General features: G+C 37.3%; 1 protein-coding gene across 1 annotated transcript; it reads left to right on the top strand.

Moving 5' to 3' along the window:
- The first annotated feature begins 1,075 nt into the window (after positions 1 to 1,075).
- NAA30 (N-alpha-acetyltransferase 30, NatC catalytic subunit) lies at positions 1,076 to 26,773 on the top strand. Its single transcript, XM_049612706.1, has 5 exons — positions 1,076 to 1,230; positions 1,517 to 2,285; positions 7,971 to 8,094; positions 9,882 to 9,937; positions 19,345 to 26,773. Exons 2-5 carry the CDS (start codon positions 1,518 to 1,520, stop codon positions 19,480 to 19,482), a joined length of 1,086 nt encoding a protein of 361 aa, XP_049468663.1. The 5' UTR covers positions 1,076 to 1,230; position 1,517; the 3' UTR covers positions 19,483 to 26,773.
- The last annotated feature ends 1,073 nt before the right edge of the window (positions 26,774 to 27,846 follow it).

Genomic DNA, 27,846 nt, shown 5'->3' with positions numbered 1-27,846 from the left:
CCTAACTGCTATGCTACAGTAGAGGCCGCTTTCTAGAGTTTAGATCAAGGCAGAAAGTTGTAAACACAATCAGTCACAGATTATGTCCCTGAAAACATCCATCTGCTGCTGACATGACTAGCTCTACAAATCAGTTTTCAAAAAACTTGCGTTTGCTCCGTGGGCTGGTGAGTTACAAGAACAGAACTGCTGGAAATCACCGGTTGCGGACTACAGGGGAAAGAGCGCAGCCACATGTTCAAGTGCGTGCGGCTGTTCTATCTGCATCCGCCTGGGCAGACCACTTGGTGGAGTGACTGGGGAGAAGGTTCAGGACGTGTCTTTCCCGGTGACAATTTGTGTCACAAGTTTAGGAGTGTGCTTTACCAGACGTTGTCACTTTCTTCCACCATCTCTAACTCTTCCCCAGGCGTGCTTGCATCTGTCTAGCACTTTAAATCACATTTACCTCTAAATTCCTGGGCGGAGTGAAGGGGACAAGGAGAGAGGAAGAGGGCTATCTGTCCCACCGTCTCTGGTCTCAAAGGGGCAGAGTAGTTAAACTTAATTCACACTGCAAACAAACCAGTTTTCAACAGCTTTTAACTTCCTGTCTCTTTCGATTTTCTCCCGTTTTGCTCCATTTTTAAGGGACTCGGGTAACCGCCCTCCTTTCTCTGCCTTCCTCCCCCGCCGCTCCTCGGGTCAGGGCAAAGGTAGCACTGCTGAGGAAGAGCATTTTTAGGAGAGTGGCATGGTCAACAAGCCACAAGCGGGCGGGCTTCGCGACACCTCCGTGGGGGCGACGGGGTTGGGAGAGGGAGCGCCCGTCCCGCCTATCTCTCCCCGGTCCTGCGTCGCAAGCTCCGCGGGCTGAGGAGTCCCAACGCCGAGGACAGCGGACTAGGCGCGGGAGACTCCAAAGCCCTCAGCGACTTCCCCGCCCCACAGCCCCACCCATTAGCACGCAGCCTCCCCCAGAGCCCACAGGAGACACCTTCGTCCCCGCCCCTCCACAGGTCACCTCCCTCCACGCCCCTTTCCCTTGGCCCCGGCAGCCGGCAGGCAGGGAAGTGTCGTAAAGCCAGGCCTAGGAAACTTTACCCGGGGTAACAGCCGAGGCGCTTTACGGCGACGGCGGCTGAGTGTGAACCTTGGCGGCGGTGGAGGCGGCCGCGGCGGCGGAGGCGGCGGCGGCGGCGGCTGAGGAGGAAGAGGAGTGGCGGCAGTGGCGGCGGGGACCTGTGCGGGGTGAGCCTCGCGGAGGGGACAGGGAGGGGCCGGGGGTGACAGGGCCAGCGGATGGGTGCGGGCGGACGGGGACGGTGGCCGGCTGAACAGCTGGGCGGCGCTGAAGAGCGGGGGGGGGGGGGGGGGGGATGGGGGGGGGGGCCCCGGGGGGGGGGGGTTTCTGCCTTTTTTTCCCCCCCCTCCACCTTCGCCGCCCCCCCTCCACCCCCCCCGCCCGAAGCTCTCTCTGCTCCGCGCTCGTCCGCGGGGTCTCATGGCCTCCCCTCTCGGTCTGTGTCGCCTCTAGGATGGCGGAGGTACCGCCTGGGCCTAGCAGCCTCCTCCCACCACCAGCACCTCCGGCCTCGGCGGCGGCCGAGCCCCGCTGTCCCTTCCCGGCGGGGGCCGCCCTCGCCTGCTGCAGCGAGGACGAGGAGGACGACGAGGAGCACGAAGGCGGCGGCGGCGGCAGGAGCCCGGCGGGCGGCGAGGCGGCGGCGGCGGCCAAGGGGCGTCCGTGCCTCCGCTGCCCTCAGCCGCCGCAGGAGCAGCAGCAGCTCAACGGATTGATCAGCCCCGAACTGCGGCACCTCCGGGCGGCCGCCTCTCTCAAGAGCAAGGTTTTGAGCGCGGCCGAGGCGGCCACGACCACGGCCACCCCCGACGGGGGGCCCAGAGCGACTGCAACAAAAGGAGCTGGGGTACACTCGGGCGAGAGCCCCCTTCACTGCCTCCCCAATAATGGAAGAACTGCGCTCCCCAGCCCGGCGGAGGCAGTGGCGGCGAGCGATCCTGCGGCGGCCCGCAATGGACTGGCGGAGGGCACCGAGCAGGAGGAGGAGGAAGATGAGCAGGTGCGGCTGCTGTCTTCATCCCTGACCGCCGGCTGCAGTTTAAGAAGCCCCTCAGGCCGGGAGGTTGAGCCTGGGGAGGATCGGACGATACGTTATGTCCGATATGAATCCGAGCTACAAATGCCCGATATCATGAGACTGATCACCAAAGATCTGTCTGAACCCTACTCCATTTATACCTATAGATATTTTATCCACAACTGGCCACAGCTGTGCTTCTTGGTAAGTGGATGGAATGCAAAGAGGGTGAACGCAGCAGAGAGATCCAGGCCGTGCAGGGCAGGGAGTGTGAGGGCTGAGAGTGGCAGTGGATGCATACTTCTGCGTTTCATAGTACGTTACATGATGTAAAGTGCGTGTCCACACTCCTAGTTTTTTAATGAAACTGTTTTGAAGGTAAGACTTCTTGATCTGGCTTAACTTGGTACTTATGTAAATGCAACAAGCCTGTATGATGCATGTTGGGGGTCTTCGATTCTGTTTATATTAGCTTATAATCATGTTTAACCGTCTTTAATTACCCTCCCTCATCCTCAAAGCACTTTGCAATCATTTAATTTGAACATGGTTCTGTTCGGATACAGGCTTTATTAATCTCTCAATTACAGCCGTAATCAGGGAAGAGTGTATGCATAAACATGTTTCGGTGAACATGATTGTCAGTAAACTTGCTGTGGCCACATTGGGGAATTAAATCTTACAAGCGTTTTCTGTAATTATGGAGATTGTTTCCTTTTACTTCGACAGGACAATTCAGGACAATTAGCAGTTGTAGCCAGCCTGCTTTCTGGTGCTAGATTGTAGAAGGCACTACTAACACTTCTGGTGGCTGAAAGACCCTGAAGCTCGAACAAAATACCGTTTTGTGGAATGTAGGAAACTTAAGTGTGAAACTGTTACTAATCTCATTTTTTCCTTTAAGAAACTGATCATCCATATACGTACATATTAATAGTGACACAGGCTGTGTAAAGCACAGTTGACAGAATTTTTTGATTTCCATGTAAGTGAAAAAGATTTGGCTATGAAACAAGCTAAATAGTTTTCTTGTTTTTTTTTTTTTAATTTATGTAGTACTGGCCGTACCAATAGTTTCTTCCCCAAAATATTGACCAATTTTATTCTGAAACCTTTCACTTAAATATTAACTGGAGGTATGTTTTGTATCGTGTCCTCACAAGCATTTTATTTCTTGAATTTCACCGAAGAAAGGCAACATGCTTTTAAGACATATTTTTTGCTATGTAAAGGGAGAAGCTACTACTATTTATGTTTTAGCATTGACGTAATTGCACTTAGCACTTCGTTGCACATCCCCCCAAGATGTTATGACAGTTCTTTAGAAATCCATCTTTCTGATTCTGATTCTGTATGTTGGTGGTAATCTAAAAATATAACCTCAGAATTGTAGATAATGGTAGTTCTGCTGTTTTCTATGTTCACTTTGCTAAACTTCAATTTAGTATATTTGTTTAAACTGTAGGAACTATCTTATATTCTACAAAACTGCTCTTACAGGATTCTAACCATTGTATCAACATAGAAGTTCTAAGACATGCCTATGTCAGTGAATATGGGGATGATTTTATAGCACTATATATGTGTCGTTAAATGCCACTGTAATTGCTAAAAATTGTAGATTGATTTAATTGTAAATTTACCCACAAAAGTATATGACTGAGTCAAACCTTAAATTGAAATATGTATTTCTATTAATTACAGAAAATAGTTGTATATATAATATTTAGTCAGCTTTGGGTTCTGATATTACCTGGACCTCTCTCAACTTGTCTTCCATTTTCGACTCTGATAAACCTAATATTAAACTTTAGTTTTGATTTTACGTAGACTCCTTCCAGTTCGCCAGCTAATTTGTACTTTAGTTCTTAATAGTTTGTTTAATATTAAATTCTGAATATCTGGAAATTGAGATATGTACAAGTGGTTGACATCTAAGATTTATTAGCGCAAGTATGTATCTGGAGATATGGAACAGAAAACAATAGTTAATCAGAGGCCACTTAGAATTGGGGCCTTTATGTTGGCGTTTAAAAAATTTGAATTTCCTCTAAGAACAATTTAAAATAAATATAAGTGTGTATGTTTATTTTAAATCATATCATTTTAGAACTCTAACGGGTCTTAAATATAATCTAGCTCAACTTCATTTTTTTTTTTAATGAAAAAAAATTAAGGACCCGAGTGACTTAAAAAATATTTAAATCTTCAGATATTTAGGGGTGCCTGGCTGGCTCAGTCCATGGAGCATGCGACTCTTTTTGTTTTTTAATGTTGATTTTTGAGGGAGAGAGAGAAAGTGCGAGCGAGCCAGCAGGGAGGGGCAGAGAGAAGGAGACAGAGAATCCCAAGCAGGCTCCATGCTGTCAACACAGAGCCTGATATGGGGCTCTAATTTACAATCCATGAGATCAAGACCTGAGCTGAAATCAAGAGTCGAATGCTTAACCAACTAAGCCACCCAGGTGCCCCATAGCATGCTGCTGTTGACCTCAGGGTAGTAAGTTTGAGCCCCAAGTTGGATATAGGGATTACTTAAAAATAAAATCTTAAAAAAAAAAAAAGCTTCAGATATTTAGTGGCAGAGAGGTAAAGTTAGAACTTTACCTGACCTCTCATTATGGAAATAAGTAAGAATCTGAAAAATGACATACCCTTGATCTTCAGGGAAGATCATTGTGTCCCCAAGTTAAATTGTCCTGGCAAACATCAATAATCTCAAGAGATTAAAAACCTCCAAAATGTTTTTGGTTTCTATATATAACCTGTAATGGATCAAATGGAATGTATGAGGTTGAACCTTCCGTAGAAAATTGCCAGCACTTGACCAAACCTGACTAACAAAAATGACAGTTTCTTATGGCTCTTCTAATAATTGTAACAGATGTGATAGTAGAGTACTATACAAAGGGGAGACCCTGTCAATTTTTCTGTTCTTAACTAATTTATCTTTGCCATTTTTGAGTTCATGGTATTTTTATCTTTTAGTGCCTTTTTGAACTTCTTAAACTTATTACCAGTGATGTACTATAGTATTTCTGTTTATTCTAAATTTAACTTTCTGGCTTCCTCTGTTTTCCTATGTATAGCATTCTGGAATTTGGGAATTTCTATTTCATACAACTTGTAGTTTTCAAGTTTTGTAGATTGACAAGCAATTGGCCTTGTAGAGTTAAGTCTTAATCTTGCCAAGATTTTTTCAGTTCCCATCCTTGAAAAAGGAGCACATTTAATAGTATGACTTCCAAATATATGTGGAGAAGCTTTTATTTGGAAAAATTGATAAGCAGTTTAGTAATTCTTACATATTCATCAGCAATTTCTCAGGAAAAAATAGCAGGGTAGGCCTTCCTCACTACGAATATCTTATTAGTAAGAGTACATTATATATTGGGCTTTTATTTTTTTTGTAATTTTTAAAAAAATTTTTTTAACATTTTTTACTTGTTTTTGAGAGACAGAGCATGAATGGGGGAAGGGCAGAGAGAGAGGAAGACAGAGAATCTGAAGCATGCTCCAGACTCTGAGCTGTCAGCACAGAGCCTGATGTGGGGCCCGAACCCACGAGCCATGAGATCATGACCTGAGTGGAAGTTGGACGCTTAACTGACTGAGCCACCCAGGTGCCACATTGGGCTTTTATTTTTTAACGATGAGTACCACTTGATTTTTGCTCCTACATATTCTTAATTAGGAAGAGTCAATCTAGTCCAAGCATGAACTGATAAGATACTTTGTTCGCCTTTTACTACCTTGGTCAAAAGAAGATTTGTTTGAAATTCCTATCCAATTTGGAAGTATTGTCCAAATGTATTGTGTCTAGTGGTTTTGATTCTTTCTTCTTTGGGATGGTTTATTAATTGTGAAATGTACCTGTCCTACAGTTTTATATCATATATTTATATGGATTTCCGTTTTCCCTAATTTACAACCTTAGGTCACAAAGTTTTTTAATGTGGGGTGCCTGGGTATGGCTCTGTCATTTAAATGTCCTACTCTTGATCTCAGGGTCGTGAGTTTGGGCCCCGCGTTGGGCTCCATGCTGTGCGTGAAGCCTACTTAAAAAAGTTTTTAAATGTACTTTTGGGCCTAACATGTATGTACATACATATATACACAACCACATATATTTGAGATGAGTTATTTTAAAATCAGAAAATGCTGTCAGAGTTGTTCAACCAGGCCACTTTTGTGTGTATTTCAGCCATTATTAAATAAAGAAATTTTAAGTTTTTTTTTTTTTATTTTGAGAGAGAGTGTGAGTGAGAGCTGGGTAGGGCGAGAGAGAGAGAGAGAGAGAGAGAGAGAGAGAGAGAGAGAGAGAGAGAGAATCCCAAGCAGGCTCTGCACTCTCAGTGCAGAGCCCGACGCTGGGCTCAAACTCATAAACTGCGAGAACATGACGTGAGCCAAAATCAAGAGTCAGATGCTTTACTGACTAAGCCACCGAGGTGCCCCAGAAATTTTAGTTTTGAAAACAGCTTTTACAGAACCAGATTGATTTATTGTGAATGAAAATGGAAATAACAGTTTTAGAGGTTTATTGTCCAAGATAGTTTTGGATTGTGTGATAAAACAAATGAATTAAGTGGATTATTCAATTTAATATCCCTTCAAAAGGATTTTTCTGACCTAGTTCAGGTTTGTGTGAAATGGATTGGAATTATCTAAAAGATTTTTCTCACAGTTTAAAAAAGTCTTTTTAATCATTTTACAGAATGATGAATTAAATGTCACATCAAAATTAAGTTAAAATTAAGTGTAAACTGGGCTTTTTAATTTTTTAAACCAATTCCTGGTTTTTGCTGTTGAAATAGTTTCTTGTGGGAATTTTATTTTATTAAGAGATAATTTGAAGTTTTCATATTTTTTAAATGAGTGCTCTTTAGAGCAAACAAATATTTCTAACTAGCTGACACATTATTAAACAATTAAAGCTATTGCCCTATTGATATTTACCAGAATACAGTATTACTAGAACTTTTCATCAGTGACAGAACTTTTGAAAAACTTATTTTCAATGGTAACACTGGAAATCTTAATAAAAATGGGGGATTATTAGCATTTGTTCAGCATTTAACCTTTAATACTCTGGAAAGACATAAATTTTTATTAAAGTAGCTCTGTAAAATTAAAGCTTTCACTTTAATATGAAGCTCTGGTTTTAAGTTCTAGATATTCTTTGAGCTTTGTGATAATGACATTGTCGGGAGTGACTAGACCATTGAATATCTAGTCTTTGTAGTCCTTCACTAACAAAAACCCTTGGGGAGGATCCAAGGAATACCTTAATAACCATCTTTTTTTGTGAAAGTCGTTTGCATTTTTTTGTCTTTGTTTTTGTTTTTTTCCTGCTCAAAATCGAACTCTACTGTCAGGTAGTATAAATATTAGGTGTTCTGTCTTTCACTAAAACTTTGTTAGAATTACATTTAAATTTATAGTACTTTGATAAGTTTCACAGTATTTTATACCCTAATGAAGAGACATTTTCTTTCTTTCTTTTGAAGAGACATTTTCTTAAAAAAATTACTTTCATGTATTTCTCCCCAAATCTTAAATATGTAGGTCTTTATTGCAAATAATTATAAGCACCTCTTATAAAGTACTTGAGTATTAACTTTGTGGAAATCTTGCTTTTTCCCCCCAGGCTTTGATAATGAGCATAAGACATTTATGCCCTAAACAGTGTTGAAAGATTTTAAAACTGGAACTTCTGAAGGAGTTCTGGGATTTAGATTTCTGAAACTTCTGTGATTGCTCTGTTACTAGAATTCTTCTCTCTTCTTTCCTCAAAAATGCTGACCAGTGGTTGGTTGCTGTTTCCCTGGGTAATTGTGCGGTACCTGACGGCAATGTATTCTTCATAACTGTTTGTTTATTTTTAAGGCCATGGTAGGGGAGGAGTGTGTAGGTGCCATCGTTTGCAAGTTGGATATGCACAAAAAGATGTTCCGCAGAGGTTATATAGCCATGTTAGCCGTGGATTCCAAGTACAGGAGAAATGGCATTGGTAAGGAAAATATTATGTCACTAAAAGAATGCATAAGTTATTTTCATTTTTGTTTTTTGAAGCAAAAGACTTAAATGTAAATGTATAGAAATGAGAAAGAAGCTAAGGGGAGAAAATTAAGGTTATTTTTATTTCAAAATATTTTCAAAATGTTCCTAAAATGAATTGTTTTCTTTATTAATGTTTTGTTTGAGAAATTATCTTTCTAATAAGTAACAGGTGAATCAGTTTTTACTTCCAGACATTTTTTTGATCCCATTCAAAATGCTTTGCATTGTACTATGTACTGCAGCTCTTAATAGCATTTTGGGGCACTTGATCACAGCCCTCTAGGAGCTGTCTATACTTGGGTTAAGTGAAGCTCAAGGCAAAATTAAGGAGAAATTGTTACCATTATTTAGTTCTAGTCCTCAAACATTATATTAGCAATTCAGGGAGGACCAGGAGAATTGTTTCTTACTATTCCCAAATTCATCTCTTTCTTGGGTCTACTTTTCCTGGCATTTTCAGTCAGTCTTATACTTATGATTTATAATGGTCATTAGAATCATGTGGGTGGTTTAAAAACAAATGTTTCGGTCTCTCTTCCTGAGAATGTTGTGTGTCCTGTTAGAAGTAGGACTGAAGTGTCCCCAGCTGACTGTGATATAAGCCTGGTTAAGAACTACTGTCCTAGTGTCTAGGACCTACTGGCTCTTTGTTCGGGATGGGGGATTGAGCACTTGTCAGAGCATGTCAAATCCTGGGATCTAGTGAAGCTAAGTAAGTATTTGTGAAAGAAGAATTGATGCCTATTCCGGTATTTAATTACTAGCAGTTTGTCACTTGTAGTTTGTGGTTGTTGTTGTTTCAAATACGAGTAGTATTGTCCAATTTAAGAGTTTCATACAGTCTGAGAGGTCATGAGAAATCATTGTGAGTATGCTGACTTAATACATTAGATTTAACCAACTTATTTTTTACAGTGTTAGAGTTTACTGCTGGGGTTTTTAATGAATTGGACCTGTTATAGTGATGCATTGAAAAGAGCTGATAAGAGCTCATGGCAAATGATAGGCAATTATCTGTCTAGTTCAGAGGGCAGAAACTGGTGGCTTGAGGATTGCATCCTGACCTTCAGACATTTTGTTTGGCCCATGTAATGTGTTCTTGCTCATGTACATGGTTTGAAAATGAAGAGATTTCCTAACAATTTGGTTTTCTTAGAATCAGATTTGTCAGTTTTTTCCCTTTAATGTACCACGTGTATCTGACCCTAAACCAGGATACATTTAGCTAGACATTTACAGAGACCCCACTGGCATCATTTGGGAATGCCCGGACTCACTGGAAGGTTTGTAGGAACCAACCCAGTGTCTTGGGTCCACTCTGGGCCACAGCAGTTTCTGGTGTGATCTTTGGCAAGATTGGCCCAAGGGTCTTGTAGCTTCTGGCTAGTTCAAGGATTTCCTGGGCTGTTCTGGCCGTACCATATCTTGCCTTTTTCTTTTTTCCCTTTTCTCTTACTTTCAAACAGAAGAGCACAAACTCCTGCTTGGAGCAAATAATTACACCTGAGAAAAAGAGATGCCTAAGGAGCTATGTCTTTTAAGAGGGAACTTATATTACTATATGTAGGTTTGTTGGGCTCTCAGTTTAAATCTGAATTTTTTCTCACTTAAGATAGTCTGTTGTCTGCGTTCAAGGTAGAACCCAGCATTTGATATTTCTGTGCTTATAAATACGATAATTTAGGTATCCTTAAGCAACTAAATTTTCCTTCATTAATACTCAGATCTATATTCTAGGTACTAACTTGGTTAAGAAAGCTATATATGCCATGGTTGAAGGAGACTGTGATGAGGTAAGTCTTTCTAAATGTTTAAAACCTTTTTTCCTAGTCTGTATTTTATCAGTTTGGTTTTTAAATAAATATCCCACAATAAATTGTATTGCAAATTTCATTGCAAACTATTATTATAACATTGTAGCTTGTGGTGAAAAGCACTTGAGTTTTGACCTAGAACAAATTCTAAGATGATAATGGGAGCTAAAATTTGTTCTTTGTCAAAACATAAAGGTGAAATCTTAGACATTTTCAGTAAATAATTGGTATTCAGAGGAATTGGTATTCAGAGGATTTGTTATCAGTTAAGTCATTTAAGGTGGCTCTTATTACATATCTTACTGTAATTTCCTTACATATCGGCCTTAGTTTCTCTCTAAATAACTTTTTTTTTGTTTAATCTATGGGCCAACTGTCAGTTCATATGAAAGACATTTCATGTTTGAAAAAAAAAAAATCAGCATTAGCTAATGGTAAGGCTAAGGAGAAAAAAAGACAACCACTTTTAAAATTAGACCTGTCTATGTTTTAACCTAAGAGCATCTTTTCTGTTTAGCTTGTTTGTACAGCCTAACCACAGGTATAAATTTTTTGGTATCCTACAGCACTGTGCCATACACATGGTGAGTGCTCCATAACTAATGGTGATGGTTGGGAATGTTACAATTTACTGTTTCAGGTGGAAGAGAATAAGTATAAACTAGAGAAGTGTAGATGTTTTTAATATAGCAATGGTGACTATGAAGGAACAAAGTTGTATGATGCTAGTAACTTTATGAACGTTACAAGGGACAGTTGTCTTTGTTATTAGAGGGCAAAGATGCCTTAGAGAGTTCTCAAAATACTTGAAATTAGGTAATTTTTCCTCAAAAGTTTGTAACTTGTTTTGATAATTTTTTAAGGTGGGTTTTTTTCTGTACAAAATTTATACACACTCATTAACCATTATATGTATGTGTATATTTGGGGGTGCAAAGTCCCTTCTTTCACTGTCCTCACACTCTTCAATGCTTTGTTCTTCTTTCCACTTATAGCTACTGTTAATCTTTAAATATGTATCCTCACATTCTAAGCACACATCTTAGCTGTGTAATAGTTTTTCTTTATACAAACGAAACCATAATTATTATTCTGCAATAATTACTTTTTTCATTTAACAGTGTCTCGTGAACGTGTTTCCATGTCAGAATACAGAGATTTACCCTAGACTATTCTCATGCTCCTTGTTCACATTAGTTTGTATTCCGACAGGCCACACTAAAGAATGGTTGTATGAGTAGGCCTACAGATACATTGGGTAGCACGGAGGAAGTCATCCTGAGATATCAGGGCATTCAGTGTTATTTCAAATAAGATGATTCACATACAGTGGAGGATCTCATATAATTCACAGCTATTAATATCAAGAAGTAAAAGATGCAGTGACCCTGACCATTTTAATGTAACTAAAATTTGCAGAAGAGGATTGGACTGCATATGTTGATCTGTTTGGACCATAGTCACACTGGTGTAGCTCATCAGGAAGAGAAGTCAAGCTTCATAAAAGTTGCTGAAGAATTTGGAGAAATCTTTGGGTTGATAAGACCATGTTTTGATCCTCTACTGCTCCTGAATAGAGTGGTTTCCAGTGAGCAGGGATGTTATGAACAAGGAGTATTATGTTCCTTATAGCTATGCGTTTTGTGAGTTATCCTAGTCACTACCTGCGAGACAGGGTGTGTGCCTTACCTTAACTGAGCAAATGTTTAAATGGTATTGGTTTTTCTTTGAAAGTTCTGGGGAATGATACGGAGATTTGGGTTATATTGTTTTAGTCTCAAAGTTAAGGTCCTAAATTAGTGATACGTTTTATGGTAGAAATACTCTTTTCATTGTGGGCCTAAAGATCTTGTTCTGAATTTCCTTTGAAGCAATGAGTTTTACTTAATATTAATCTGAAACGGGGATAGTTCCATGAACTTACGTTTTTGCAGTTTGAATTACTCTGCCTTTGAATTAAAGAACTCTTCCATGTTTTTTGTTTTGTTTTGTTTTGTTTTTAACTCTTCCATGTTTTAAACAAAATTTAGTGTGTCCCGTATTGTTCAGATAAAGGATTTGCTCTATGCAGGGTTAGAATTTTGTTTACTCCTTATAAGGCTTTCAGTCTCCCTTTCATTGAGTTTTAAACTATATAAGCAACAATTCTATCCCCCTCTCTCTTCTAATTCTTGGTAGTTAATTTGTGTTTGTTGGTTCCACTTCCTTTTATTACCATTTCATCCCATTTGGTTTGGTTTCTTCCCCCTCCAATCCATTGTAACTACTTTCTCACTGATGTGTTTGCTAGGCCTAGTAGCTTTTTGGCCCTCCTACTTGTTAAACTACTTCTGAGTGTTTAAGACCCAATACAATAACAATTTTTTAAAGTTTTCCTTAATCCTTCTGGACAGAATCAATTGTGTAGTTTCTGTGGTTTTCTTAACGTTTCTTTTTGTAAAATTTACTTCACTGAAATTTACTTGTTCAGAGTCTGCCTTAGCCACTGTGGAGAGCAGAGATGCCTTTTCTTGTTTACTGCTGTATTCTTAGTACTTAGTGTGGCATTTGCGATAGAGTATGATGGTTGACCAATTAGTTCTGTGCCACCAGCATCTTATCTGTACCTCTTTTTTTTTTTAATGTACTTGTGAATTTCGACTTGCATAATTGTTAACTTGTCTTTCTCTTTGAGCTTTCTATAAGCTTTCTGGGAAGAGCAGTTATCTTATTTTTGTACATAGTAAAATTTTTTGAAGTATCTACAGGGAGGGGTGCCTGGGTGGCTCAGTCGGTTTGGTGTTTGGCTTCAGCTCAGGTCATGATCTCACAGTTCATGAGTTCAAGCCCCGCATTGGGCTCTGTGCTGACAGCTCAGTGCCTCGAGCCTGCTTCGGATTCTGTGTCTCCCTCTTTCTCTGCCCCTTACCCACTCACACTCTGTCTCTCTCTCTCTCTCTCTCAAAAATAAATAAACATTAAAAATTTTTTAAAAAAGTATCTACAGCATTATTAATCAGTTAAAGTACCTTTTGGTAAAAAAAAAATTGCACATAAAAACAGTCATATATAATTCATTGTTCTGAGGAAAACTGAAATTTTAATTCTCTAAGGATACAGTGACCAATTTTGAAGTAACCAACATGTAATTTTACTTTTATTAAGTTAGGCCAACCTTCCTTTCTTTACAAGTGTTAAGGAGTTTTGACAAATTATCAGAAATACATTTGAAAAGGGGTTTAAATTACATTTTCTACTACTTAGTTTGTACTGTTTTTTTTTTATTATTATTCTTATAAAGATAGAAATGTTTAAATCTATGCACCTGTAAAGAGAGTGATATTTGGAAATCTCTGTGAAGCCTTACCATGCACATCCAGTCAATTTTTACTTTCTCTTCTATTTGTAGAATTTGTGACCTTGAGCTGAGTTTATATTGCTCTTGGTTGCTCTTGTCATTTTTAAAATAATTTCACAGCGTATTAAACCAAAGTTAGTAATCACAGAGTTGAAATGTAGATCATGTTTTTGTTCAAATAGTAATGAAAGACTCTCCTGATCTAATAGATATTTTCATTTTGCCTTACTATGACTTTCCTAACTTTTTATGTCAGAATTAGACATGTTAAAACAGCATAACTAAAAGATGTTTTTCATTTTCTGTATATTTGGAGCTGTCTAAAAAATTATAGCATTAAGAAAAGAAACAAGGGGATTTGTTGCTTCGTGAATGAGAAATGCATTACCCATATTACTGATCTGGCTTGAATTTGGTTACACCCACACATGCTCTTGCTGCCATACTGGTGGCTACTAGGACAAGCATCTTGGCTTTGTGTATTACATTAGGGGAAATAGTAAGAAAAATACACACAAATAGCATGAATGAGTTTTCTAGGATGTCTTATTTATTTATTTATTTATTTATTTATTTAGAGAGCACGTGCATGCACGCATGGAGAGGCAGAAGGATAGGGGGAGAGAGAATCCTAAGCAGGCTCCATATCCAGCATAGACCTCAATGTGGGGTTCCTTCTCACCACTGAGATCGTGGCCTGAGCTGAAATCAGTCAGACAGATGCTTAACCGACTGAGCCGCTCAGGCACCTCTAGAATGTTATTTTTAAAGTAGGATTCGTATATCTAAAATAACCCACACAGTGACTGTTTACTTTTATGTGCTTTTTTCCTGAAATAAATTAGAATGGGGTGATTGGTCAGCATGATGAACAGTGCTTTACCTTTAATCTATAGATGTCCTTTTGAAGTCTTCATCTCTGGGAATTTAAATTTCAGAAATTTTTTTTAGATTTAAAGTATGATTGCTGTGATGTCAATACTCAGAATTAACTCCTATATGATGAGAATACACCACATTTCTTGAGTTTAAATGTGCTCTATGTGACCTTTAAACATTTTTAGTTGACCAGCATCTTCCCATTTCTTCTGGGATCCACCATTCTACTTTCTGCTTTTATGAGTTTATTTTAGTTTCTACATATAAGTGATATCCTGCAGTATTTGTCTATGTCTGATATGTTTAACTTAGCATTATGTCCTCCAGGTTCATCCATGTTGCCACAATGGTAGGATTTCTTTAAGGCTGAAAAATATTCCATTGTTTGTATATGCTCCTTTTCTTTATCCATTCATTTGTTGACAGACATTGGACATATAGGTTATTTCCATATTTTGGCTGTTGTGATAATGCTGTGATAAACATGGGAGTATATATTTGATACTAAGTACCTATTTGAGGTCCTGATTTTGATTCCTTTGGATATATACCCAGAAGTGGGATTGCTGGATCACACAGTAGTTCTATTTTTAATTTTTTGAGGAACCTCCGTACTGTTTTCCATGATGGCTGTACCAATTTACATTCCTACCAACTGTGGTCTAATTTAGCATAACCAGTAATCTGTTACATAGTAACAAAATACATATGGTATTTAGTTATGTATAAATATAAGGTATTTTTATTATTTTTTGATAATGTACAAAGGTGACTTCTAAGCTTTCTGTGTTTAACAATTATATGTTGAACATTTTTAGTTTCGCTGGAAACCTATTTTGGCTATCAAACAGAGGCTGCTAGGTAAAGAACAGAGTAAAATGGAGTTATTTAAACTATAAGGATTTTTTGATCGAGTAGTCTGTCCTAATTAAAGAACTGGGTATGAGAATCCTGGGTTCTAGATTCATCTTCTGTCACTTAGTAGTTGTGTGATTGTAGGCAAGTCATTTAACTTTTTATAGTCTTTCTCTTTGTGTATGCAATGTGGTAGTAATTCTGATCTTAAAGGAATGTTATGAAGAACAATAAAGTTTATTCAGCAGTGTCAGTTTAAGGTCTATGAAGTGCCAGATGATAAGCTAGTGTTTAGGTTCTAACAGTGAACAGCTTGCCCTCCCTCCAGCAGTTCCAGCCTAAAATATTAAAAAAGGCTTTCTAAACTGTAATAGTTTGGCTTATCCTGACAGTGGTTTGTTGCTAAGAGAATCCGTGGAACTTCACTGTAATCTTTTTTTTCTGTTAAGTAGAATTCAACTTTGCCAAGTTTCTTTGGGACCAAAATAACCTCATTATCCTTTGGCTTCCTATGTAATACTCCCATGATGTGGACTAAACGAATAGTTTCATACTGAGTTTTCATTGTAAACCCAGATTCTCTTTTAATTTAAGAGAATTTAAGTGATTAAGTATTAAAAAGTTACTTTTTTCTGACATTTCCTATTTTGTCAGATGATCTCTTTATTGACAGAATGTGAGTGTACCGAGACTATCCTTCGGTTTTAAATAAGGTCAGCCCTTTGTATAATTCCATGTCTGTGTAATTGGGCTGTATTTCACTCATCTGCTAGGATGCCAACAAAGGCGAATTCAACTCTTTACCACACCTCAAGTGTGTATTTATGTAGCCATAGTTAGCCTCAGATGTGTCTTAATATTTTCAGTTGCCAAATACTAATGAACATGGACTTAGGTCCCCTTCATTGTGTCGTAAGTAGGTTAGATCTCCATTGCCACTTTGGTTTACTCTGGGGAAACAATCAGGGGGAGGTACAGAAGAGTGGATATTATAAGGTCTAGTTCAGATATGGAGTCAGGTCTGTTTTTGCACTACTGGTGGCCTTGAGTTTCATTCATTTGTTAATTGGAGAAAAATCGTATCTATTTCATAGGATATTTATGAAAATAACATCACAAATGGATATAAAATGACAATGCATATAAATGCTTTACATAGCATTTAGTAAGCCATCAGTAAATATTAGCTTAAAAAAAACAAACAAACCTGTCACTCCTTTTTCTGTGAAATCAAGTTCCAAGTTTTGAGTTGTACTTTTATTGCTTCACATATTGTTTTGATGTAACATTTTAGCTGTAATTAGGTGGTGGCCTAAAACAGAGTTCTAGCAGTTACCCAAGAGATTTGTTCAAAATTGAAAACCTGTATTGATCAGACTGGACTGTCCCAGACTGGAAGATGGTATACATTACTAAAAAATAAATTTCCATATTTTTAAGAGTAGAGAAAAATTGTTGACTTTTATTCTTATCTTAAACCAGCTTGTTTGCTGTACAACATTTCTTTAAATGTTCTTCCTAGGGGGTGGCTAGGTGGCTCAGTCAGCTAAGCATCTGACTCTTGATTTTGGCTTAGGTCATGATCTCAAAATTTGTGAGATCAACCCTGCATTGGGTTCTGTGGTGACAGTGCACAGAACTGTCTGTCTGTCTGTCTCTCTTTCAGAATAAACTTAAAAAGAAATAAGACAAGTGTTCCTTCCTAGGAACATTTTCTCTTTATCCTGAATTATTAATTACCTGTTTTTAGATCTTTTAAAATTTAAGATTTAGCATGTGATTTGCTCAGTTGCTTTAAGATGATGCTTTCTCTTTAAGTCCTTTGGTCATTTAAAAGTTTAATGATACTTTTGTTTAATATTTAAGTAATGTGTGTAATATAATGAAAGGTGCTAAGGATGCATATAATTAACATATCTGAGAGCCTTCTATTTGTCAGGCAGTGTTAGGTATACAGGAAATGGCTGTGAAGGAGGTATACATGATCCTGCCCTTGTTGGGCTCATCAGCTAGGAGAGATGACATGTTCATCAAATGTTGAATGAGGTCAGCGGGGTAGTATAAAAAGAAAGGGATAATCCTTCCAGTCTGGAAGTAACAAGCTAAGGCCAAAAGCAAAGAGGACAGGAAGAGCATCCCTCCAGACAGAAAACAATTTATGTGAAAGATCTAAGGTGGGAAAGATCAAGGTGGGTTCCAGAAACTGAAAGTTTAGTCTTGATCATGGAGAACCAGGGGGTAGACCTAAAGCAAAGTTGGTGAGGTAGGTAGATGCCATAATTTGAGGGCCTTTTAAGTTTGTTTAGATTATCTTTATTTATTTTTTGAACTTTTTTTTAAGTTTATTTATTTTGAAAAAGAGAAAGAGTGTGGGAGGGGCAAAGAGAGGGGGGGAGAGAAAGAATCCCAAGCAGGCTCAGCACAGAGCCTGATGTGGGTTCAGTCTCATGAATTGTGAAATCACAATTTCACATGATCATGACTGTCAATGACTGACATGCCTGATCATGGCTGTCAATGTGGAGCCTGATGCGGGGCTCTGTCTCACAAACCATGAGATAATGACTTGAGCTGAAATCAAGAGTCGGATGCTTAACTGACTGAGCTATCCAGGTGCCCCTAGATTATCTATAATTTGTGAACTTTATCTTGAGGACAAAAGGGAGTCAGTAAGTGGTTCTAAACAGAGGTTAACAAGAACATCATTCTACTTAAAGAAAATGGGAGACTTTTTGAGTTAGGAGTATCTTGTAATTACAGTGAAAGTTGATGCCAGCTTGGACTACAGTGGTATGAGTAGGGATAGAAGGAAAAGAGGTTATTTGAGAAATTTAAGAGAGAAGAGAAATAGTGGTTGGATGTATATGGGGGGGGTGGTGGGTAGAGAGGAAAGAAGCTCAATAGTGACTCCTAGGTTTTCAGGTTTGAGGCATTGTTACTGATATGTGGAATTGAGGAGGAGTTGATCATGAGTTCAGTTTTGGATATGATGAAGTACATTTTCTTCTCTATTATTTACATCTACTTGAATAGTTGTCAAATGTTTTGGTAGCTTGTGATAGAAAGTGACTCATAGGCTTCACTTGGACCCTTGTTTAGTTATACTTTGCCCTTTTTCAAATACTTTGCCCTCATTTCAAACACCTGAGGGTTATGACATCCCAACAGTAACTGTGGCTCACTTTGTTGACAATTCTCAATGAGGTAGGTTGAGAATCAATAGAAAGGCAAATAGAGCTGTGTATATAAAAGGTAGGAGGATGGGATAGAGGATGTTTGGGTAGAGGAAGGTAGAAATAAATTAATAATAATAATAAAAGAAAATCACACAATGTTCAAAAAGTGTCAGTTCTTCATTGTCAGGGCCATTGTTCAGTAATACTAAAAACAACTCAGAAGTTAATATTTTATGTGTTCTTCTGTTCGGTGTTGATGTCCATAATGTATAGTCAATGGTTTCAGACTGTTGTTTTCCAACTAGCATCATCAGCATCAATTGGCAATTTTTTTTAAATATAAATTCTTGGGCCCCACCCCAAATCTACTCAGAAACTCCAGAGGAGGGTGTCTGCAATCCAGTTAACTAATGTTTGGGTATCTTTGGTCTAGGATTGGCAAACTTTCTCTGCAAAGAGCCTAATGGGTAAATATTATAGACTTTGCAGACTATAGATCTCTGTTGCAACTGTTCAACTCTGCCTTGTGTTGAAAAAGGAGTCATGGACATCATGTAAACAAATGGCCATGGTTGTGTTCCAATAAAGCTTTATTGACAGAAACAAGCAATAGACACATTTGGCTCCAGGGCCATAATTTGCAGATTCTGGTCTAGATTCTAGACAAATAGGGTAGTTGTTGTCAGGATAAATGACGACACATTAATGAAAATATAGGAGTAAGGAGTTGGAGGTCAAATTGTATTTTCTTAAAGTTTGTATTGTTGATTTTTTTTCTTTTCTTCATCTTTTTGTCACACTACTTTTCTCCACGGGGAAATAATTCATCTTTGGTTTAGTATAAAATGTATATTCTCATTGCTAAAAATTCCAAACATCACAAAAATCAATAGAACAGAAAATGTCCACATTCCTACCTCCTCTTGCCCCAAGAGAAAATTACTATTACGATGACCATTTTCTGGGTTCTTTCTTTACATCATTAACATTTGTTGTTTTCACCATTAATCTTAAAACCGATATGGAATGTTTTTCTTAAATATTTGATGTTTACTTTGTGATTTGTCGACTTAAGAAAATTATAAGCTAATTTCAAATATATAAAATTATAACTTAGTTTTCTCATATTTTTTTTGAAGGTTGTTTTGGAAACAGAAATAACGAATAAGTCTGCTTTGAAACTTTATGAAAATCTTGGTTTTGTTCGAGATAAGAGGCTGTTCAGATACTATTTAAATGGAGTTGATGCACTGCGACTTAAATTGTGGCTGCGTTGAGAAACTGATACCAAGGAACAACTTTCCAACCACGCAGAATCGACCTTTGCATGCAATGCAATTTGTACAGAATTGCTTTGCAGGTGGATTTAGTAATTTCCATGCAGCTCTTACCTGTCAGTGTCTCATTGAGTGTCGCACAATATTTGTTGCACTTTGGCATGGCGCATTTGTTCTGAATTAAAAGAGATTGTTTTAAACTTAAAGAGTTCTTTTGGTACCAGCAAGATGTGCCAGTTGATAGCCAAGATTTGTTTGTTCATTTGCAAAGTCTGCTGACAATGTTATTTACACAGTGATCATTTTGTCACAGAACCAGTAAGTGGAACATGATTTTTGTTCCTAAAAAAGCCAATGTAGATTGTAAAAATCTCTAAGTATACTAACATTTCACATGAAACCTGCCATAGTTTTCTGAAGGGGGTGGGGGAAAAGCTTCAATTTTAGGTTTTATTTTTTCAATATTAAATTTTCCATTCTTGGATATTGGTACCTCAGTGATTAGTGAATGAAAAAAAATGTTATGTAGGGTTGGGTGTGTCTTACAATGAGTAAAGATAACAATTAAATTGCGTCTGCCAGTGCCTGTGTAGATAAGTATATTTGTCTTCATCTCTAGTTTTTGAATGCATGCTCTCTTTTCCTTTTCTTTCAGGCCTTTGCAAGCAAACTTTTGTTTTTATTTAAATTCTAAATTTGATAATAAATTATTTCAGATTTTTATAATTTGGATACTTTTTTCCAGGTGAGTGACAGAGTGGTTTACTGTAAAGTCCCTTCTTTCCTTACAGTAAGAAGTTGAATCTACTTGGAAAATCTTTGAGAAATGACTCAAAAGGGATGAGAAAAGTTGATGGAGCCGGGAATTGCTGGGTTTTGGATGCACTTTTTTTTTTTTTTTTTTTTTTTTGAGAGTGAGGGAATTTTTGGAAAAGAATAGAAAATTAATGTAAATCGGTATGATTTTATTTAATCAAAATTATTGCTAAGCTGTGAAGAACAGCTTTTACAAAGTAGCTGGAACTTTTTTCCCACTTGATTTGGATTCACATTGCTTCCATTTCTTAAAATGTTTCACTTTTGGTTCTTGGTCTTGGAAATAAATTTGAAGGTTCATTGTATCCATTTTAAACTGATTTTATTTTCTTTTCACTTACTTAAGCAAATTCTTGGGGAAGCTTTGCTTAGTTTCCAGAAAAACAAAAGGGAAAATTGGAGTATTTTTTTGGAGTGAGTTTTATGGGTTTTCTTAATAGTTATCACCATGTTCAGTTACATTGTATTTTGGTCAATCTGTGCAGTGTAACAAATTTATAAGTTAATTGCTTTCAACTGAGTCAGGAAACCTGTGATGGATAATTTAACTGGAAAACCTAGGTACCCATAAAAAAAAAAAAAAGATTGATTCTCTGTGAAAAATGTTTTGTAGGAATCTATGTTGTTTTTTCTTTAATTTGGATATGCTTTACTTCTGTTCTAGGATTTGGTTTGAATTTTATTTTATGGCTATAATTACTGTATTTTTAAAAACCCTACCTCCATTAACAGTTGGTAAAAGCCCCCTTTCAGGAAAGTTTGTTGCCTTTTTTTTTTTTTTTTTTTTTTTAAAGGAAAGCTGCTCCTTGCTCAGTGCAGTGTCTTGAAAGTGAACATGGTAACAAGTATTTTAAAAATAAAGATACACAGATTTGGTGAAAATAAAATCTTCCTGCTGGTGGGATCATTTATAGTTCCTCATTTTTAAAGTCAACTTTTTCTTTCATTTTATATTGCTCTTGAAAGTTTAATGGGTAGAGTACTGATGGCGTTAAAATATAACGATCACTCAATACTCAGCTTTCCAGCTGACTGTTTTGAGTATGTCTTTGATCAAATGTCATTTGGGCTCTAGCATTTAGAGGAATGCCAATCATAGTGATGCCATATCTGTTGATATGGAGGGAACTGAACTAAAAGGGTTATCAAATTTTATCTCACCACTTTATATTTGACTTGCTGATTCATTAGTAATGATTGCTGATGAACATACATTTGCTTGACTCCCTAATGGGGACAGTTCTAAAGTAGATAGATACATGCTAGATTTTCATTTCAGCCATTATGTTTTGGTGGGTTGTCAATGAAACCATCTCTACTGACCTTTTCTCCCAGAATTGACCAGGTTTCGCTGAACTGACTGGGTGTTTGTAAACGTGACCTTAACCATGTGGCTAAAAAGTCAGATGGTTGCCGTATTGTTCAGCCTGGTGTATGTTGAACAGAAATGTCTACCTTATGTCTTTAATTGGGTATACAATAATTGTTTACTTAAGTAGACTAAAATTTTAATGTCTAGCATGATAACCCAGCATCAAAACTAAGTCTCCATTCCAGTTGAAGCAGCATCAAACATTCATTTACTTTTTGATATTGGGCTTTCATCTTTCTTATATAATCTTAAAACAATCTCATTTAAAATTGATAGCGTGAGTTCACTTGGCTAAAACTGAGCAAGATTGGTGCAACTTTCTTTTAACGGGGTGCTGCCTCTTAAAGACTGACTGTACTATCCACTGACACTGGTTTGGCAGTTCGTACTGCTGAACATTTTATACATGCTACCATGAAGCTATATATGTTAGTATTGAAGAAGCTAACGGGTATGCTACCATTTTTTGATGTGTGGACTGATTGTAATTTCCCTTACATTAGGATGAAACTATTCTAGGGGAGTCCACAGATCAGAAACCAGACAGTAGTTTTTGAAGTTGAAGCCAACAAAATTAAAAAAGTAAAATTATTAAAAAATTGGTTTTTTTACCCTCCCTACTTACTGAGTCAATTACCCTCCCTACTTGCTTGACAAATCTGTGTAAAGGAGTTTGTTTGTCACATGTTTTAACTTTACCTTGCCCTGTGTTATGGTATTGGCTGACATGTATAAGACTGGATGTGTATATTTATTATGGTGTCTAAAAATCATGAAGTTCATCACTTTCCAGGAGCATAGATAAAAGCAAATTGGTAGTGCATCAGAGTTACTTTTCAGTGCACCATGACATCACTAAAATGAGTGCTATAATGTTACAGGGCTTTCAGGTTTGTAAAAACATAACCATAAATTATATTGACGTCAGATATGAGTTGAGTATCTATAAAATATCACGTGTATTTCAAAATATTGGACTGCTGTTTGATGACTGGATATTGCTGCATAATTTTCTTCTATTGTCCCATATCCTTTTGGAGAGAGAGATTTAATGGGATTTGAAATGTGCAAGCTGTCTAAATAAGATGCAGTCAAATAAAGTTGGTTAAGTTGTGTTTGCATTTTTCTTTTAGATACAGCTGTGTGCATTTTATGATTGAGTTGTTCTGCTTTTACCTACTAAGAAAAAAAAAAAGCAATCTATTCAGCTCCCCACTTCATGCCTCCCATACAAGAATTATTTGGAAGAAGTGATATATAATTATTATCTACTTTGTGTTCTGACAAAGTAAATTTGAAAATAACATGAACTTGATTTTCCTAAAAGTATTCAAAGTTAGTCCACTCAGATATCAGATATCAATACAAATGAGAGCATTTTTGCATGCCTAAAACCGAAACTTGGTTTTTTGTCCTTGTTTGGTAGCAATTCCTAAGACTGTTTTTATTTTAATTTACTATTTTGTTGTTGTTGTTGTTTGTACTTAAGTAATGTCCCCCCCCCCCCAGCTCCGCCCCCTTGCTAAGACACCAAAGTAAAATAGAGCAATATCTGGGCTATTTGCCCCATTCTCATGAGAAGCTTTAAATGGTAGTTATGCATGCTTTTATATTTGAAGATTTATGGATATTAGTAGAAGAAAGAGATCTGTTTTAAATACGAGTGCTGAATTACTTTCATCATCCATGCAATCTTCACTTTGTTCTATAGTCAGATAGTGAAAATATCTTGAGTTCATGTTTTACTTGAGTCTTACTTACATGAAACTCCTGAGTACCTCATAAATTGTCTGAGTGATGGTCGGAAAGTTGACACCGTCCTGTGACAGCTATGAGCAGAGATCACTGTTCATCTGTAGCCCAGAGATATAGTGATACTTTTAAACAGCTTTCAAAAAGAGTGAAAAATCTCATGAGCATATAGCACACTGCACTTTCTTCAGATCAGTGCTATCCAATAGCACTTTTTACAATAATAAAAATGTTCTTTGTGCTCTCCAGTATGGTAGCCACTAGTCACATGTCGCTAGTGAGCCCTTGAAGAGAAGCAACTATGATTGAAGAAGTGAATTTTTGATTTTAATTAATTGAAATTTAAAGTCGCATGCGGTTAGTGGCTATTGGACAGCATAGCTTTAGGTAATATTTAAGTGGGAGTAACTAAGGAAAGAATTTTTTCAATAGGACTTTTAAGGCTACTAATTTATTGAACTATGAAATGGAAGGGTCATGATTAAAAGTGATCTCTAAGCAAGAGTATAGCTGCACTGTTTCTATTGACTGTCTATTGCATCAATACAGTATTTGACACCACCTCTCTCCCTGCCCCCGTTGTGATGTAGCCCTTCTGAGAGCCCTCTCAGTTTTTATTTGGAAGTCTTCTGAGTTGCAGAGATGCACAAATTCAAGTGCCAAAAATGAGCTTTTGATGAGACTGTCCTGTCTTTTCAGTGTTAAGATACTTTACGTAGTTAAGCCTAATAATTTCTCAGTTTATATGAATTTGAGGTCATTTCATCCCTAAATGAGGTTGGGCATTTCTCATTTTACCAGTGGTCAAACGAATATGAAAGTATATCATATTTATAGTTAAATTTTAATTCTGGAAGATCATTCATGCTGATGGAAAGGCAAGTGTTTTTTGGTTCTGAGAGAACAAGATTAATTTTGCTGTGTTCTCTGGCCACGTTGTGTGTTACCTTTGATTCTAGTCGGTCATCTAGTTCATTTAATTCATCAAAAGGGCAGGAGTGGGGGGTGGAAAACACCTGGCCAAAGGGAGTGCTGGGCTTGGTACAGCTTGTTAACACTGCTGGAGAAAGAGCTCAAAGCATATGTTTGTGAGCAATCAGTGTTTGATCGTCAAATTAAAAGACCTAGGGATAACAAAGACCACCAAAGTGCCAAAATCTATCTTCTACTACTTAAGAAAATGTAAACAATGTAGGGGTTATAATGTAAGGTTTTGATAATGCCAAGAAATAAGCTCATTTTTAGTTATGGATTTTCATTACTACCTCTGCTGTATAAATATATCTCAATTTTCTAATACCTCAATTTCCTGAGATTCTGTATGTGCGCTTTTGTAAATAAAAGAATTTGCCATATGCTAGGAGAAGGACCTGGCTTTTAAAGAAATTGTATAAAGACATTTGTTACTGGATTTGTTACACAGTGAATCGATTTGAAATTTCTTAAAAAAACGTTTTATAGCCTTTTCTGGTCCCATTGAGGGTTTTTGTTTTTGTTTTTGTTTTTGTTTTTTTAGTAAACATATTCTTAGTGAGATCTGTGTTCAGGAAGCGTGTACCCTGATTTGTTAATTTACAGCTTAACAAAGATTTGTATGTCTCCTATGTTTTCCTTTCATGCCAAAGAAACACTCTTTAAAAAGCCAGCAGGTTGCACGAACTGAAAAAACAATTTTGTACCTTAAACAGGGATTCTTAAGTTTTATTTCCTGGGATTTAGATATTTTCCAGATGAAAATATCTTCAGTTTTTTTAGTTAAAGCCAGTAGAAATAATTTGTGAAAATATGTGTTTAGGAATGCATTAGTTCCATTAAGGACGTAATGACAATGTTAAGGAACTGTGCTGCATTAAAATCCACACTTGCATGAACCTTTTTAAAGCTGATCTAAGATATAATCACTAAATTTTGTGTATGTATGTGAACTACTCAGGATTCAGTGGCCTAACATGTAGGGGATTGGTCACCACCATCTTTAGGGCCAGATTTCCCATGGTTGCACACAGCTATTGATTGTTTTAAGGGGGCTAAACCTGCTGCCTTTAAACTTTGCTACCTCCCTCCCTCCAACTGTGGTTGTAAACAGTGACTGCACAGTCAGCTAGCGTTATACTTGATTTTATTGTGAATGCAAATAAAATTTGTTAAGTCCACCAAGTATTAACTAGGTAAATGTAAATTGATTTCAACCTTGTCTTTGGCCAAGTCTACTTGATAGCTTATGATAATTTGGAAATGAAGTACATCAATATGAATGTGAGCATTGTGTTTGAGTTATTGTGGGAATAATTATATTCTTCATATTTGGGACTGGTAATGAACATTTATTTAAAGTGTTTATTTCCATCCTTATGATACGGGGCAAGTTTCTTAACCTCCTCTGAGCCTTTAGTGATTACTACCTGATAGGCATATTGTGAAGAATAAATTGAGATAATTTATGTAAATCACGTTAACAATGCCTAGTAGCTTAGTGCATAGTAAAGAATAGATGGTAATTTGTATTATTGGTATTTAATATTGGTATACATAATGTTAGTATATATACCATAGGATGTAGTAATTTTGTATTTTGGGCATTGGGTTTTGTAGTAACATTTAAATGGCAAAAGTCATCCAAATATTATGTTAGATCTTATGAGAGTAGCCCAAACTATAGCAGGTGAAGAGGAAAAAACTTTCTGCCATTTTATTATAGAGAATATTAAAATAGAAAAGTATAGTGATCTCTTCATGTACTTCTCTCAGCTAGGTCCAACAGCATGGGCAGTCTGGCCCTATCATTCCCCACCACCCCTTCTCGTATCTTTTCAAAACAAATCCCAGAGATTATATCTTACCTATAAACATTTCAGTACTTATCTCAAATGGTAAGGTCTCATTTTTAAAACAAAACCACAATACCATTACACATAGTAATCCTTAGTCATCATACAACCAGTATTAATGCTCCAATTTCTAGGAAATTGTTTTCCATGGCAGCATTGAGATGTATAAGAAGTGGAGGATAAATAAAGTGGAGGAGGCTACTTTTTTCTTTTCTTTTTTGAATATACTTTATTGTCAAATTGCTTTCCATACAACAGCCGGTGCTCATCCCAACAGGTGCCCTCCCCAATGCCCATTGCCCACTTTCCCCTCTCCCCCACATACCCATCAATCCTTAGTTCTCAGTACTTAAGAGTGGAGGCTACTTTTTTCAAAGAGGATGAAAGATTTCTGTTACGAGGACAGTAGATTTGGAGGTACAGACACATGACAAAGGGAAAGAGTAAGTGGGGAGGCAGAGTAAGGGTGAAAGCAGGGGCTGTACCTAGTACCCCAAGTACTTAGTGTTTTCCTGTGGGAAAACATGGAGAAACATTGGGGAAGAAATGGAATTGATAAATCTGGCAAAATTGCCAACAGTGACAAAGGAATGACTATTAAGAGAAGGGCTTGGGCTTTTGAAATATCAACAAACCATGGCAGAAAAGGCACTTGGGTGAGCAGGAAAGGATATGGTTGGTAAAATAGGCACAAAATTTTAATGAACACGCAAGTGAATGCAGGGTTTTTTGTTGTTGTTTTTTGTTTTTCTTTTGGAAGAAAACATGGTGGGGAAAGGATAAGGATCACCCTATATCCAAACACCTCAATACTGTGGTCAAAAAGGGATCAACAGAGAAATAAGGACAAATTTGTTACAGCAATTATCAGAACTTTTTTTTTTTTTTGAGTCAATAGTTTATTCCTTTATATTGCTGAAAAGTTCCACTGTATGGAAATACCACAGTTTGTCTACCCACTCATTTTTTTTTTAACTTTATTTTTTATTTTTAAAAATTTACATCCAAATTAGCATATAGTGCAACAATGATTTCAGGAGTAGATTCCTTAGTGGCCCTTACCCATTTAGCCCATCCCCTCTCCCACAACCCCTCCAGCAACCCTCAGTTTATTCTCCATATTTAAGAGTCTCTTCTGTTTTGTCCCCCTCCCTGTTTTTATATTATTTTTGTTTCCCTTCCCTTATGTTCATCTGTTTTGTCTCTTAAAGTCCTCATATGAATGAAGTCATGATTTTTGTCTTTCTCTGACTGACTAATTTCACTTAGCATAATACCCTCCAGTTCCATCCACGTAGTTGCAAATGGCAAGATTTCTTTCTTTTTGATTGCCGAGTAATACTCCATTGTATATATATACCACATTTTCTTTATCCATTCATCCATCGATCAATTATCAGAACTTCTAAGGAAATCCTAAACTACGTGGCTAGAGTTGCTAGGAATGTACCAAATCAGGAGGTTTGGTGAAGGTTTTGGTAGTGCAGCTTACACTAAATGCATATAGAGTGTGAATTACATACAGAATCTTGGTTCTCTCAAATCAGTGAGTCCAGTTTTCATTTTGTTTAAAAGAACAACTGACTGGAGACACAG

This window comes from Panthera uncia (assembly GCF_023721935.1).
Source record: "Panthera uncia isolate 11264 chromosome B3 unlocalized genomic scaffold, Puncia_PCG_1.0 HiC_scaffold_1, whole genome shotgun sequence".
Lineage (NCBI taxonomy): Eukaryota > Metazoa > Chordata > Mammalia > Carnivora > Felidae > Panthera > Panthera uncia.
The sequence above is the reverse complement of the archived record's forward strand: the minus strand, read 5'-3'. Positions and strand labels throughout refer to the sequence as shown.

Bases quoted from the DNA above. Each gene is read 5' to 3' on its own strand.
- NAA30 (XM_049612706.1), top strand. From the start codon at position 1,518: ATGGCGGAGGTACCGCCTGGGCCTAGCAGCCTCCTCCCACCACCAGCA. The intron at 8,095-9,881 runs GTAAGGAAAATA...TCTATATTCTAG, and splicing joins GTACAGGAGAAATGGCATTG to GTACTAACTTGGTTAAGAAA. The intron at 9,938-19,344 runs GTAAGTCTTTCT...TTTTTTTTGAAG, and splicing joins TTGAAGGAGACTGTGATGAG to GTTGTTTTGGAAACAGAAAT.